Source organism: Betta splendens, chromosome 12 (assembly GCF_900634795.4).
Source record: "Betta splendens chromosome 12, fBetSpl5.4, whole genome shotgun sequence".
Lineage (NCBI taxonomy): Eukaryota > Metazoa > Chordata > Actinopteri > Anabantiformes > Osphronemidae > Betta > Betta splendens.
In genome coordinates, this window is record NC_040892.2 from 14,139,518 (window position 1) to 14,154,712 (window position 15,195).

Consider the following 15,195-nt stretch of genomic DNA (forward strand, 5'->3'; position numbering starts at 1 on the left):
ATTTCAGAAACTACAGTATGAAATTTACTGTGTATGTTTAGAAATTTTCACTGATGAAATGTATAAAATCATAATTGGCCTCTATTCTGAAATATATAGTACCGTAAAGAGCCTTTAAGCCAATACAGTAGCTGAAATTTAACCTTTCATAAAATGTATTTTTCAAATTTGTGAAAAAGACATTTTTATTACTGCATCATTCTGGAATGTTTTGTACATGGACTCACAGATGTTATGCCTCTTTGAGAGCTGTTATCTAATGAGTGAGGACACACTGGACTTTCAGAGAATGCTAACGTACGTTAGCTGTGCCGTTTCCTCAGCTTTACAGTCACGTGCTGATTTAAGCAAACATCGCTAGTGGGCGGTGTTTCAACACAAATATAACATAGCTACTACTGAAAACACAATGTTGGGGGCAGAACAGTGTGTCTATATTTGTTATTTCTGACTCATGGGTGACTGCTACCAGTGCTGTGTAAAAAAAGATTAGAAAGCTGGGTGTATTTGGAGGTGTGTGTGTGTTTAAAATGTTTACTACTTTAACTAAATTTACACACAACAGTTATGTAGGAAACTAAATCAAATCCTGGATTAACATCTGATCTCAGCAGCACATGCTTCCAATATGATGGTCATTATGTTAAATTGGGTCATTCTGGCACCTCTGAGAGACATGTCAGACTACATGTACAGTAGCTTAAAGTGAGTTGTGTTATAAATATTTTACATTTTATTGGCAAAAATGTGCAACAACACTTTAAAAAAAAGGGAAAAAAAAAAAGGGAAAGCAGAAGTAATATGTATTGTGGCTGAAAGTGGTCATATCCGACAACACCCAGAATGCATTGCACTCCCACGAATCGCCTGAGCTGCAGTGATTGGACCTATCTATCATCTAGCTCCGCCCCCTCTCAGCCCAACCGTTGCTGGGGCAGGTACAGAAAAAAAACAGGAAGCACTAGTTGTAGTGAGCACCACACAGTCAATCACCTGAGATGTCTCGGGGGTTTTTTTTTCTTTTTAAGTTTTTCTTTAAAGTTTTCTAACTGGGACAGCCTCCAAGGTCAGTAATGAAAATAGCTGTGCTATCACTGAGCACAAATACACTATAATCTTTAAACATTAGAGTAGCCTTTCTATTTGTCCTGAGCATTTCAATTTGAGTGGGTTCTGTTAAAGTCAAAGTCTAATAACATTACTGGGTGAAGTAAGGCCCAGTGATACATTACATGCAACAATGCACATGCACATAAACACATCATACAGTTTGTAGACACTAACCAAGCATATGCTGACTGCTTATAGTGCAGACAAGCATCTCCTGCAGACAGCCGATTGACTCTCATGATAAATAAAGTGTAAGTGTTCCCCATGCAGCAAAGATGGGTAATTAAACTAAACTGATGGGACTTTTGTTTTTGCTAGCAGAGTTAAATGCAGGGCAACATTTCTTCTGCTTGGCTCCTTGTGGTTAAAATGACCACACCAGTGGGACTGAGCTGCCAAATCCTTCTTTAAGTTTAGCTGATGGTTCTTTATCGATTTAACAGCATGTGGATTTTGATTGTCTTAGAAGACATAATTGTTGTGTGTGTTTGTGTCTGCGTGTGCCTGTCTTATTTGCTTGGCCTTCTTACAGACATGACAAGACTGACAAGCAAATGCAAAAAGATATTGACATCTTTATTCCAAGAAAACATCCACCAAATGTATTTTGGCATTTGTTTTGAAATAAGCACACATCTGTGTTTAGCATCTGCTCACAAACTTTCTTAATGCTCACCTCGCTTTCTGACGCTCTTTTTTTTCCCTTGTACTTCTTAGAACGACAATGTGGTTGGAAGTAATGAAGAAGACCCTCCAGAGAGTCTGAACACGCTACTGACCGATATCTCCCTGGTGAGCCCAGCAGGCATCGTCCCAAATTTAGTCTGATAAAGATAGATACAGCACAGGGGAGAGGTGACACGGGGTAGGAAGAAGACGAAAGAGGGCAGAAGAGTTGTAGGTAGATGGAAGTACTTGGAACACAACTGACCTGCAGGCTTTGAACTGTAGACTGTGCTTGAAAGGAACAAGTATTTGCACCATGGAAAATGACAGAAAGGAAAAGACGTGGAGCTGTGTGAGAGTAAGCCTTTCTTCATCTTGTCTTTGTAGTGTGAAATGAGGAGGGCGGAGCAACATCTGTTTCCAAAGCAACACAATATGTCAATGTGTTTAGTGTATTTTAAACAGAGTGAGAGAAGGGGTCAAGGAAGCTTTTAGTCTGCTGTCATTCAAGGCTACCTGCTACTCAAATCATGCCTTAAATTTATTTTTCTCATGCTTATTTTATGTCTCATACATACCCTGGTGACTCATGTCCGTGTATTTAATTCAAATTTTCAGTTTTGTTTGAGCACTCTTAATCAAAAACATACAAAAAAAAGAGCCAGCTGTCCAACATGTTCAGTCGCCTCAGATTCCAAACCCTGATGGATGAAAACAGATTAAATGAAAATTGCAATTATTTACTGAGCTCTATAATGTCCATGGTAACATTTTGTATGATTGTGTAGCGTGTCAAAGTATTTTGCTACACGCCAAGTTCATGATGATGAATATAACTTCTCACTTTAGGATGACATACAGTCCACCACTGCAGAACCCCCCCCCCTCTTCAAGCCTCCTCCACCACCTGGGCTACACAGGCGTTCAAGTAGACGAGACCAACTCAACAAATGCTCGTCATCTGAATCCTCCCTCTCAGGCTTGTACTTTACAGCCCCAATATCCCATAAACACAGAAAAGAGCCAGCACACCCCCCTACCTCACCCTCACTACCACACAAACAAAGACCTCCCAGGGACCTATCTCAAGACAACACGACCATCAAAATGTTATCCAAGAAAGAACATATAACAGCTGCGCAGTTGACCACTGTCACCCAACACAACATGGGTCCTTTCCCCAGGGTCCAGTCACCCAGCAGGAGCGCCAAACCTGCCCCCCTTCCTCCCTCACCTCCTCCTCCACCTCCACTCCCTGCTCCTTCTCTACCCCCTTCGCTGCCCTTTAAGCCAGTTTCTATGTCCAGAGCATCCCCTGCCTCGTCTCCTGGCTCTAAACAGCAGTTTGTTACAGTGGAGGTTCACAGGCCCAATGCAGAACCAGATGTGAATGAGGTGCGGCCATTGCCCCAAGCTCGAGGTGAGGAACATATTGTAGTAGACAGGACATGAAATGTAAAGTATAGGTGAGGCATTTGTGTGACATGAGGGGCTGCAACTACTAGTCATTTAAAATTTTTAATCTGTACAGTAATTTTCGATTTGTTTTTTGTTATTTAAACTTACACAGCTTTGTTATATTGCCTGATGTTTGCTCATATTTCACTGAAAATCAAGACGAGCAAATGGTATTTTATACTACAACACTACAGAGTATAGAATCCCTTAAATGGTTTCTACCTGCTCCCCCTCAGGTGGCGCCCTGTCTCAGCTGTCAGACAGTGGGCAGACCCTCAGTGAGGACAGTGGTGTGGACATAGCTGAGACAGGACACATCAGCAAAGACAGCAGCCCCCAGTCCTCTTGCATCCGCCTCTCCCGGGAAACCCTAGGGGGTGGTGGAGAGAGCCTCTCTAAACCGGTGAGGGGGTGATTCAGAACAGCTGTGACCCAAACATAATTAGATGAGTAGAGTAACGGGGTTGAATAGAAAAGACGTTTATTGTGGGTGTGTAGTTCATTCAACCTTAATAATTCTAAAATTATAAAAACCGTCAAATACAATTTTAAAATACAAATAAAGCAACTGATGTCATGGTTCAAAAAACATGTGAATGCATAGACAAAAAATAAGTGCTTCAGGTTGTCAGTGTGTTTCAAGATTTATGGACTTTCTGAATGTGCTCTTTATTAGTACTGTAACTTGGAACTGATCTTTGTTTTCCATGAGCACTTCTATGTTTATTTTTCCACCAATTTTTCATCCATCCACATGCTTCATCAATTATTTTATGTCTCACTGCAGTGTAGCATAATGAAAATCTCAATTCACTATGAATTGATGGAAAATAACAAGAAATTATGGTTTTACTTTGGCTGTTTATTATAAGGGGGAATTAGGTTCAAGTGTTGTTTTAAATGAGGATTACTTGGAGTATTTAAGGAAAGAAGCAGCAAGTGTGTTTTTTGAGTATCAGGCAAAGGTTACACATACTCTAAACACGTACATCGTCATAGGAGAATCATGCCCTAGAACTGACAGAACTGACCTTTCCTGAAAAGCTAAAACATATTCCTCTGTTTCTGTCCATATTCTAAGACCAATGGGTATCATTCAATGCGACAGTTCACCAAATTGCTATTTTATCAACAGTTATATGATGAAACACAACAAAGGTTTAGCACAGGATTACTAGATTTGAACCTTATCTACTAAGCTTACTGGATTTGTAGTATACACTACCGTTCAAAAGTTTGCAACAATTTTGTGTTTTACATTAAAAGTAACACTTTTATTTACCAGGATGGGTTGTAAAGTGAATGGAAAATATAGTCTTATTGAAAAGGTTAAAAATAATGATTTGTATTTGAAATAATATATTTTTCTAATTCTCAAACTTTGCTCTTGTTATCTGGGACTTCTGACGCAATGAGCAGATACATTGTACCATTACTACACTGCAGTGACAGTTGCTAGAAATGGGCCTCTATACACCTAAGTAAATATTGCAGCAAAAATCAGACATTTGCAGCTAGAATAGTCATTTACCACATTAGTGACGTAAACAGTGTATTTGTGAATCGTTCATTGCAAAAAAAGTGCCTTTCTGTGACCCCAAACTTTTGAACCATAGTGTACCTAGTAAATTATTTATTAAGGGTTTTTTTTAGTTGTGAGAAATCTGCAGTTACTCATACTGACACCCATGACATGAAGCAAACAGAAGCAAACACATGAAATGTTGCCAATAACCCAGCACTAAATGAAGGTCTGGGTCCGTGTAACAAGACATACGATAAATGTCGTATTTATAGGTTAGTTTTGGGATGTGTACGTAGAGCCAATATACGATAGTTTTGACACTGCTGTTTGTCATGTTTTGATTTTGCTTTGATTGAAACACATCATCAGAAACTGTTTTCATGTGTAGCTGATTGTCTCATTCAGATCTATGCAAATAAATATAAATAATCTAAGTAATATGGTGACAGTTAGATCTGATTTTTGTTGCAAGCTCTCTAGTGTAACAAGGTAATGTAACAAAAGCGTGGACTGAACATACTATCAAGCTTATACAGAAAAGTCTGGATAAAAAGAACAATTTGACAAGAGTAAAAGGTTGTAATGTAATGTAATTGTAATGTAATAAAGTCTTTCTCATTTCCTTTCTTTAGCCAGGACTGTTGGAGCCCACCTCTACACTAGTGAGGGTGGCAAAGACTGCCAGCACCCTGGGTATTGCCATTGAAGGCGGAGCCAATACACGTCAGCCACTTCCACGAATAGTTACAATACAGGTGAACTGTGAACCACTCGTCCAAACTCTGCTTAACTCAGGTTGTTTAGTAATTAACAATATATACATACAAGTTTTCCCATCTGATGCATTTTGCAAACAAAGTTCCCCTCATCCCACCCAAACACATGAGAGATCATTGGAAAGGCCAGGATGTCCTCTATAAAGCACACCAGGACAAGAAAGGTTATAGATCAAAATACAATGTCCACCACAGAGGACACAAATGTATAGGCTGGGTCTTGGAGTCTTACCCGCTGGCATAATAAGATGGGCAAAAGGGGAGATGGAAGCCACTGACAAGCGATCAAGACAAGAAAGCTCCTAAGTGAAAGGAAGGAGGCCGAGGATTAGTGAGCACCTAAGCCACTATCCGGAATGAAACTACTAATCTCCATGGATACATCAGGAAGATGGCTCCAACAGATGACGTGCTTAGTGAACACCTCAGGCAGCAGAAACCAGAGAAGGAGGGATTTCTCCCTGCGGTCCGATGCCTTCTGGTGACTGCTCGGGCCTGTTGCGAGTGGGCAATAGTGGGAATTGTCTGGTGGGCTACCTTGGCTGCGGTCTTTATTGGGCCCTGAGCGGAGGTTGGCCCTCACTTCACAGCTGTAGAGTAGGTGTGTAGGTTTAAGTGGAGGACTACACTACACATAAGCATGTTTGATCGAGAGAATGTGTAAGTGTGACAGAGGGGTAAGGATGGTTCTGACTGTGCTGCTTGTGGTGCCTGGGCAGTAGTTATGCGGTCCCTGGGTCTTGCTCTGTTCCTGGCTTGGGGGTTGCGGGGGTTAGTTGGGATGGGTAACAGAGGCAGTCTGGAAACTGGTTCTGCTTCAGTGGACAGGGCCTTTGCTTTGATGGCTCTGTCTACCCCCCTCCCCCAATTCATTTTTCCAAGCGCCGAGACACAGTATTTGTCGCAACCCCGGCACTATGCTATTGGCCCTGTGAGGGTGACCTATAGACAAAACACTAATGTCGCCCATACAACAATATGTTAACAAAGACTTGATTTGACCACAATCTTAAAGTGATGGATCCCTGAAGAATTGTCTCGTTAAGCAGTTCACAAATGTCTGCTTCTCCCATGACTCAGGTGAGATTGTTGAAACTTGAGTCATGTCAGCTGATTTTATCTGGAGCAGAAACGTTTGTAGCTTGTACTGTTTGTGTCTTTCTTGGGGAAAGGTTCTTTAAACCTACTCAGTCTTTTATCCACGTAACGAGCTGGTTCTTTAGTGAAGTGAAGTTGAACGTGTGTAGCTTTCCTTAGAGCTTCTTGGACTTTGTCAGTTGTTAGTTTTTTTCTGGTAAAGGAGTCCAGGGGAAGAGCTGATCAATGAAGACGCTGCCAACAGAAACTGTGAGGAGGTCACCTGGAGAGATCAAAACAGAGGACACAGAAACTGCGCCAGGCGCTGACTCGGATCTTTAACTTTCGAACAGTAAAGTGAACGAATCATTTGTGACATTTACGGTGCTGTTGTAATTGTAAAAATGGTGGTGGTTCTCAAACACTATATACTGAAGACAACATGGTTTGCTTCAGCACACCACAATAAAGTTACTTACAGTATGTCGTGCGTCTTCCCTGCCATTGTTGTTTAACAGCGCGACAGTCATTTGGTAGAAGTCACGTGACAAATGAACGAACGAACATTCTGTAAGGATCCGTACAAACGAATCACAAAATAACTGTAGTACTTGCTGCTCGCCACAGAGCCTCAGCTGTAAACAATGAATGAAAAAGATGAAATAATCTGTGCAGCCCGATCTGCCTTTTACAGGACGCCTTGTAGCGAACAAGTGAAAGTAAAACTTATTTAAGCAAAAAGTAACAAGTTCCCTAAAATGTTTATCTGGTGCATTTATCATGTCCAAAACAGGACATCATTATTAATATTATTATATTATATGATTGTGGCAGAGTATACCACAACCTCAAGGTGGGCAAGATGCCTGCACAGGTGCAGACGCAGCTGGATGACAGGCGGCAGGCGCGGCTGGGCGACAGGCGCAGTGGGGGTCAGACGCGGCTGGGCGACAGGCGCAGTGGGGGGCAGATGCGGCTGGGCGACAGCAGGATGTGCACGCAACAGTAAAGTGGTCTTTGCAGACAAACTATCCACAGCTGGAGCATGTAGACTGCTGTATATTAGCAACAATGGCATCAGCAGTTGTTGGTTCATGGTTCCCCCTTGGTTCATGGCTGCCCTACAGATGTTGGGGTCACCAGCATGGGGCCCGGTTTTTTTCAGGGACACCCTTCTTTGATAGGATGTAGAGGATTCCCAATTGGGGTGAGTTGATTTTTACAGGACAAAGGCATTGTATGCAAAGATATTCAGGAGATTGTAAGCACCAGTGGTTGGTTTTCTTTTGACAATTGTAGGTGCCAACAACCTTGTTAAGGTTTGTTAAGGTTATCCACACCCCCTTAGCATATATTGTAGTGCAGGATAGTTCAGGTTTTCTCTTCACCCCCTTGCAAAGCTATGGATCCCTATGCTTTTTGCACAAAAAGGCACATTCTTCCTTTGTGTATTGTAGGATACCACCATGGTAGTTTTGGTGAAGGAAAAGACAGATGACAGAATCTGCCACTGTTGCAACTGGAGGTGCTGAAAAATCAGTTCTGGTGTATTTCTCCTAATTGTTCCAAACCAGAGCTAGTTTTCTTCAAAGACGTTCTTCTGCTATGCGGAACGATAAAAAAAAAAAAGTCACTTGTGAAAGTGTGTCTTCGGAGTCCGTCAAGGTGATTGTGACCCTAATGTACAGTATACTATCTTCATGAGTCCTGTCCTAATCCTGTGCAAAAGACCAAATGACCTGGTAGCTGCTGGGCTTGAGTGCTTCTGCATAAGCTTCAGGACATATTTATAAACGGTGCTAGAGTTTGGTTGTTCGTCGTAGCTGCTGTATGTTTTGAGCTCTGTGTAGTTTGGGAGCAGAGGTTATTTATTGAGGTGTGTAAATACGTTTGTGCAGGTGTGTCTGGCTTGATCATGAAACAAACAAACCTGCAGATGCTTTCATCGCATGAAGCAAAGCCATGTTTGCTTGGAAAAGTCACAGCTCAAAACCCTGCATCAGCACAGCATGACTATGGTTGAACATGTGAAAACTCTGTCCTGCAAATACATATTAGTGTTGAAATTTCACACATTGGGTAAAAGATTTTCGTGCACAAACACATATCACTGATGTGTGATCAAAGCGCCAAATAACAGTTATCTCAGTTAACAGTTATCTCAAGGCACTTTACAAGGTAAGGTTTAAGACCTTACATAAGTAAACCCAACAAATTCCACATACAGCAAGCCTTTAATTGTAATAATTACAATTTAACACCATTAGTGGAAAGTAAAAACTCCCTCTCTAGATAGAGAGAGAGAAAAGCACAGCAACAACAAACAAGCAATAAAAGAGGTCAGGCTGGTTGGACAAGGAACTGGATACGGGCAGGATGGTTTAATCTGCAGCTGCTCATACCAGACACATAGCTCTGAGTCCAATGATACCTGTAGGTTAGGACAGAGTGGGAGAAAGAGAGTAGTGAGCAGTACAACTACTGGAGAGAAAGAGACAAGGTTAGTTAAACATGAAATAATAATAGGTTTTTGGACAGAAGAGGTAGAAGGAAACAGAGCTCAGTGTATAAATTAAGTCCCCCAGCAGTCTATGTCTATTACAGCTAAGTAATGGTTCCTGTGACTAACAATCATTTTCAGTGACCTGAACCATCTCTAACTTTATGCTTTATCAAAACGAATAGTTTTAAGCCTTAAAGGTGGAGAGTGTGTCAGCTTCTCAAAACTGAACAGGGAGCTGGTTCCACAGGAGAGGAGCTTGGTAGCTATAGGCTCTGCCTCCCATTCTACATTTAAAGACTCTAGGAACTACGAGTAGCCCAGCGCTCTGAGAACGAAGCGTTGGGGGCATATGAATTTTGAGGTCTTTAAGATAAGAAGGAGCTTTATCATTAAATGCTTTGTAGGTGAGTAGGAGAAATTTTATCCTACATTTTACAGGCAACCTTTGCAGATAAGCTAATGTAGGAGAAATGTGATCTCTCTTTCTAAGTCCCAACAGAACTCTGGCAGCAGCATTTTGAATTAGCTGAAGGTTATTTTAAAAAATGCAATTCACTGGCTGCTTAGGATGCAGAAAGCCAGAAAACCCCCCATTGGTAACTAAGAAAACTACAGCTTATTACTTTCTTGACAAAAATATATATTTTTGTAAAAAAATGCTTTTTCAAAGTTTTAATGTTACAATTAAATAAATTTTATCTAAATGTATTAATTCTACTGTATACTGTAAATAACAAGGATTAAGAAAAATGTGGTTTGAAGTCAATTGGCCAAAAATGGCCACGATAGCAACAAAAGGCAGTTTTTGAGTTATAATATTTAATACTGATAGATTTAAAAATCTGAAGTGACAGAATCAAAGATCTAATAAAAGTCCACAACCTTGGAAAATTTCATGTCATTGGCAATAACACAGATAAAATTATCAAAAAATGAAAAAGTGAAATGGCCAAAACTGGCCACACAGACACCAGAGGGTTAACGGCCTGTAGCTTGGTAGTGGGAATATGCAGCAAAGCCGTGGTTAAGGTAGGCTGTGTGTGTGTCTGTGGCTGGAAAAGGTTGCGGTTTTGTGACTGGGACGGGCTGAGACAAATCAGACTTGAACAGGGGAACCTGAACTGGGGCATGGCGTGAAGCTGGAGCTGAGACGTGGACTGGATTCAACCGAGAAGCTGGAACTGGAGAAGAAACATTCTGAAGTCCGCTGTGACGTCCGTGCCAAGGCATGAACAGGAGTCGGTCTTGACGATGACGTCGGGACAGGAAATCGGCAGCGATGAAGGACTGGGAGGGAGGCTTGGCAGATAGAGAGACGTAAAGCTGAAAAATGAGCTGAAAAGCAAGGGCTGGGACTTGAACAGGAAGAGGACGGGGAACCAGAGTCTTGGCCAGTGCAGAACGCCAAGCATGTCCTTGAGAATATACACCACACTCAGCTGAACTTCAGGGGTTGGCGCCTCGGTGGTGGCTTTCAGCAGACCTCCGTCGCACAAGCGGAAGTCCTCGGTTAAATCCGTCCAGGCATAATCCATGGTGCCGAAAGGGAAAAAAGGCCGTCTCCACCAAGCACAAAATAATTGGACACAAACAAACAAATCAGATTCAGGTCAGGTGATTGACTTGGCCATTGCATAACAATCCACTTCTTTCCAAGTAATCGAAACTACTCCAGCAAAGGTACAGTACAGACAGGGATGAGGCAAGAACATGGTCACAGACTAGGATCAAAACCAAGGACCTACTGGTATGAAATGCTGGACAGGTAAGAGTAACATAAGCAGACAAGCTGGCAGTGGAATAAGGTGAGTAGCTGAGACTAAATACTGTGACTAATTACAGATTGACAGCAGCTGTGACCGGAAATAAGGCTGAAACTAAACATGGTGGAGCAGAACCCAAAAATGTATATAAAATAAAACAGTAAAATGGCACTAGTAATGACTAAAGAGTACAGAGTTGTGACAAACTATCATAATCAGAAATTATTAAAAGTAGCTGGCCATATTTCTTACACGTAGGGTAGGGTAGCCAGGTCCTGGTGTTATTTATCCCACTGCAAGGTTAGTATAAACTTTAGTAAAACTGTAAAATAACAACAGTCAATTTCTCTCAAACTGAAGAAGACATCTGGATCGGTGGTGAAACGTTTCGACTAAAAAGAAGAAGAAATCCAGTTGAATTGACTGAACCTTCGGACCATTCCACCTGAATGACTGAGAATCTCCACAGACACACAGTATTTCTACAAATTTTGGAGAAGGAGTCCTGAAGTTGGAAAGGACATCACGAAAAATGGCCGACTATAGGAATTACCTAAAATTCAATATGAGGTGCAGACAACAAAGCCTGATTCCAGGGAGCCTGTACAGGGGTGAGGGAAGCGTTACATGTACAAATTAACGCACCTTCCCTCAACAGAGGATGCTGCCCTTAGAACTCAACACGACTTCGTAACAATGGAGGAGGAGCATGAGTGTTCACAGGTACTTATTACCTTCAGCCCTATGTTCTGGTAATGAGCCCATGATTAGATGTGGGAGGGGAAACCTTACTGAAGGATAAATGTGTGGCCTTCAGCCAACTTCCTTCAGACTGAAGAAGACAGCTGGATTGGTGGTGAAACATTTCTACTGAACAGAAGGAAGGACTAAACCTTCAGACATATTACCAAACTACCACACACTCCTACAAATATCTACCACAGGCAGGATCGTGGCACCTGAGGAGCATATTACTTTATCAGTACGATGCCCCTCACAGACCCAAATAAATGAGTATAGAATAACATAGTTGGGAAGCAAAGCACTGGAATCTACAGAGCCAGGTTTCAGACTAGCTCTGCTGCCTTAGCTCTGGTACCTTTTTTTTAGTTTTCCAATGAGGAAAATTTTCTTTGCAACACAAAAGGCAGAAAGAAGTGTGTTTGATAAATTTCTAGCTCAAGCCCACTTATATCTCCACAAATAGTGCAGAGGTTGCTGGGATTGGATACCTTAACCAGGTTGACAGGTGTCAAACTCAAGAACAAGAATGCATGTAGAAATTTATCTGTTGTGTTATTTGTACAATGAGGACAATTAATTTGTCAGATACAGTCAGGTCTATAAATATTGGGACAGCGACACAATTCCAACATTTATGTCTCTATACACCACCACATGATTTGCACATGTGCCTCCCACTTGTTAAGTGACCATAAGTAATGGGACAGAATAAAAATCATAAATCAAACTCATTTTTTTAAATACTTTTAATACTTACAGCCTGAAGTCTGGAATGCATAGACACTGGGTTTCATCCCTGGTGATGCTCTGCCAGGCCTCCAATGCAACTGTCTTCAGTTCCTGCTTGTTCTTAGGTAATTTTCCTTCAGTTTTGTCTTCAGCAAGTGAAACACATGCTCAATCAGATTCAGGTCAGGTGATTGACTTGGCCATTGCATAACATTCCACTGCTTTCCCTTAAGAAACTATTTAGTTGCTGTTGCAATATGCTTTGGGTCATGAGTGATGAAGCATTTGGCTAAATATGAGCAGATAATATTGCCCGAAACACTAAATTCAACCTGCTGTTTTTGTCAGCAGTCACATCATCAATAAATACTGGAGAACCAGTTCCATTATTAGCCATACATACCCATGCCATGACACTACCACCACCATGCTTCATTGATGAGGTGGTATGCTTAGGATCATGAGCAGTTCCTTTTCTTCCCCATACTCTTCTCTTCCCATCACTCTGGTACAAGTTACTCTTGGTCTCATCTGTCCATGGGATGTTGCTCCAGAACTGTGAAGACTGTTTTAGATGTTTTGGCAAATTTGGCAAACTCTATTCTGGCCTTCCTCTTTTTGAAGCTTACTAACATCTTGTGGTGAACCCTCTGTATTAAATATTCTCTTAATTGTTGATTATTGACACATACACCTACCTCCTGGAGTGTTCTTGATCTGACAAACTGTTGTGAAGGGTGTTTTGTTCACCAGGGAAAGAATTCTTCGGGCATCCACCACAGTTGTTTTCCGTGGTCTTCCAGCTTGTTTGGCTTTGCTGAGCTCACCAGTGCGTTCTTTCTTTTTTAAGAATGTTCCAAACAGTCGTTTTGGCCACACCTAATATTTTTGCTATCTCTCTGATTCTTTCGTTTTTTTCAGCCTAATGATGGCTTGCTTCACTGATAGTGACAGCTCTTTGGATCTCATCTTAAGAGTTGACAGCAAGTACAGTACTTTTGGTTCCTTAACATGTGGGAGGCACATATGCAAACTGTTGTAATTCTTACACCGTTCACCTGATGTGGATGTAAATACCCTGAAATTAAAGCGGACAGTCTGCAGTTGAAGCACAACTTGGTCGTTTCATTTTAAATCCATTGCAGTGGTGTATAGAGCCAAAAATGTTGGATTCGTGTCGCTGTCCCAATATTTATGGACCTGACTGTATATTTGGAACATCCTTTGTCCTGTATTGTGTGTTCTATGAAGAATTTTATATTTTATTACAGTAGTTGCAGATTTGTGTTTTTTGTTATTTGGAATGGAACATATATTTGTCCAAAACGTGATTACTGTTAAAGCCCAAATCAGTTTTCCATTTAGAAAGCGAGAGGCTCACTGTGTCACAATCCTTTTCGGTGAGAGTTCAATAAATCATTCTATTGCTGGTGATGGTTGCATCTGTATAGGAGTATTTTTAGTTTTAAGCCTTAAGTATTGATTTTAGTTCCTGATATTCTAAAAAATTGGCACTAGTGATTGTGTGTTGGGACACACAAGAGAGGGGTAAATTGACTTTTGTGTGTGTTTCACATGTGTTATCTCTTTAATGCCAAACTGGAAAATTTTATTTTGTTTTGTTGGATGTCTGGATTGGTCAAATAGGTGTGTATTGGATATCATTTTACTGTAAGAAAATTCTTAGAAAATTATGGTGTTTAGTGCTGATAAATGGTTCAATCTGCAACTCACAAAATGTGAAAAAAATCTAACCAGGAAAAGTCTGTTAGATTTGGTTTTATTCATTTCTGGACATGATTCAGTATGGCAAGAAAGTATTAGTAGAAGTTAGATAGTTCCAGGCTACAACAGCGTTTTGATTTTTGAAGAGTTTTTAAAATAATTTGTGGTAGCTTGTTTCTACACAAAAATTGTAAAATAGCCAAATTGACCAAATGGGCAAGGACTGCCATCTTTTGAGGTTATCTATTCCCTTTAATATTGGGTTATACCAGGGCCGGCCGTGGCCAAGTTGGCGCTCTTGGAGAGTTCATGATTTTGCACCCTCTAAACGCCACCTCTCCACACATCTAGAGGTGGCATCACCACCATAATCTAGTGATGGAGAATGGGCAGACCAAACCTTGGTGAGGTTTTGCTGTTTGTTCTGACTGTGCCATTTGCTGAGCTATATAATATTTGGATCCAGTCTATAAAGAAGTGCCCATGCTATATTTCAAGGTGAAGTTTTACATTTACTGTACAGTACAACATGCCTCAGGTTTGACATTTTTTAAAACTCCCATTACTGGATGCACCGCTATTGTTATTTGCAATTAAACAAAGCCATGCATTAGCTCAGTGATAGCTTTTGCATTAATCATGCACTTACACAGAACAAAGGCATTACAGTTTTAGGATCAGAGCAGTAAGCAGCTATAGACTGAAGTCCACATCCTATTCGAAGCTGTCTCTTACCCTCCCACTCCACAGAGGTGGTGATTGAAATAAAAATGGTTGCTGATTGCAAGGCGATGGATAAAAGGATTGACAATCAGTACATTCAGAATCAGAGAATGCAGTAGGAGAAAAAAAGACAAGCAGAGTAAAGGATGCAAAGGCAGCATTCAACATGAAGCAAGACCAAAATGATTTGTCCAGATAAGTGGAGGTCTGGTTTTATGGGTAACTTTGTTAGTCAAGTGTTTAGTGGCTGTGAAGGTGGTGGGACGGTGACTGTGAGAAACTTTGCATTGGGACTCCATAAACAAATTTCTGAACAATGATCTTTGTGTGATGGGCCCAAGAATAGCATAGGAAAGGGGTTTTGTACAACTGGTTATAATGTGAAGTTGCGAGAAA

At 41.0% G+C, this 15,195-nt stretch overlaps 1 protein-coding gene across 10 annotated transcripts in view; it reads left to right on the forward strand.

Annotated features, from left to right (window-relative positions):
- Nucleotides 1-15,195, forward strand: part of whrna (whirlin a) — a 122,194-nt gene that overhangs the window by 100,811 nt on the left and 6,188 nt on the right. For 7 of the 10 annotated variants that reach the window (XM_055513133.1, XM_055513134.1, XM_055513131.1 and 4 more), the window contains 4 exons: nucleotides 1,828-1,902; nucleotides 2,626-3,196; nucleotides 3,471-3,637; nucleotides 5,392-5,514. In XM_055513133.1, the coding sequence (XP_055369108.1) occupies nucleotides 1,828-1,902; nucleotides 2,626-3,196; nucleotides 3,471-3,637; nucleotides 5,392-5,514 (936 nt within the window). Of the gene's footprint in view, nucleotides 1-1,827; nucleotides 1,903-2,625; nucleotides 3,197-3,470; nucleotides 3,638-5,391; nucleotides 5,515-12,381; nucleotides 12,477-15,195 lie in introns of all 10 variants that reach the window. The other 3 variants (XM_055513136.1, XM_055513138.1, XR_008696217.1) reach the window with 2 other exon arrangements.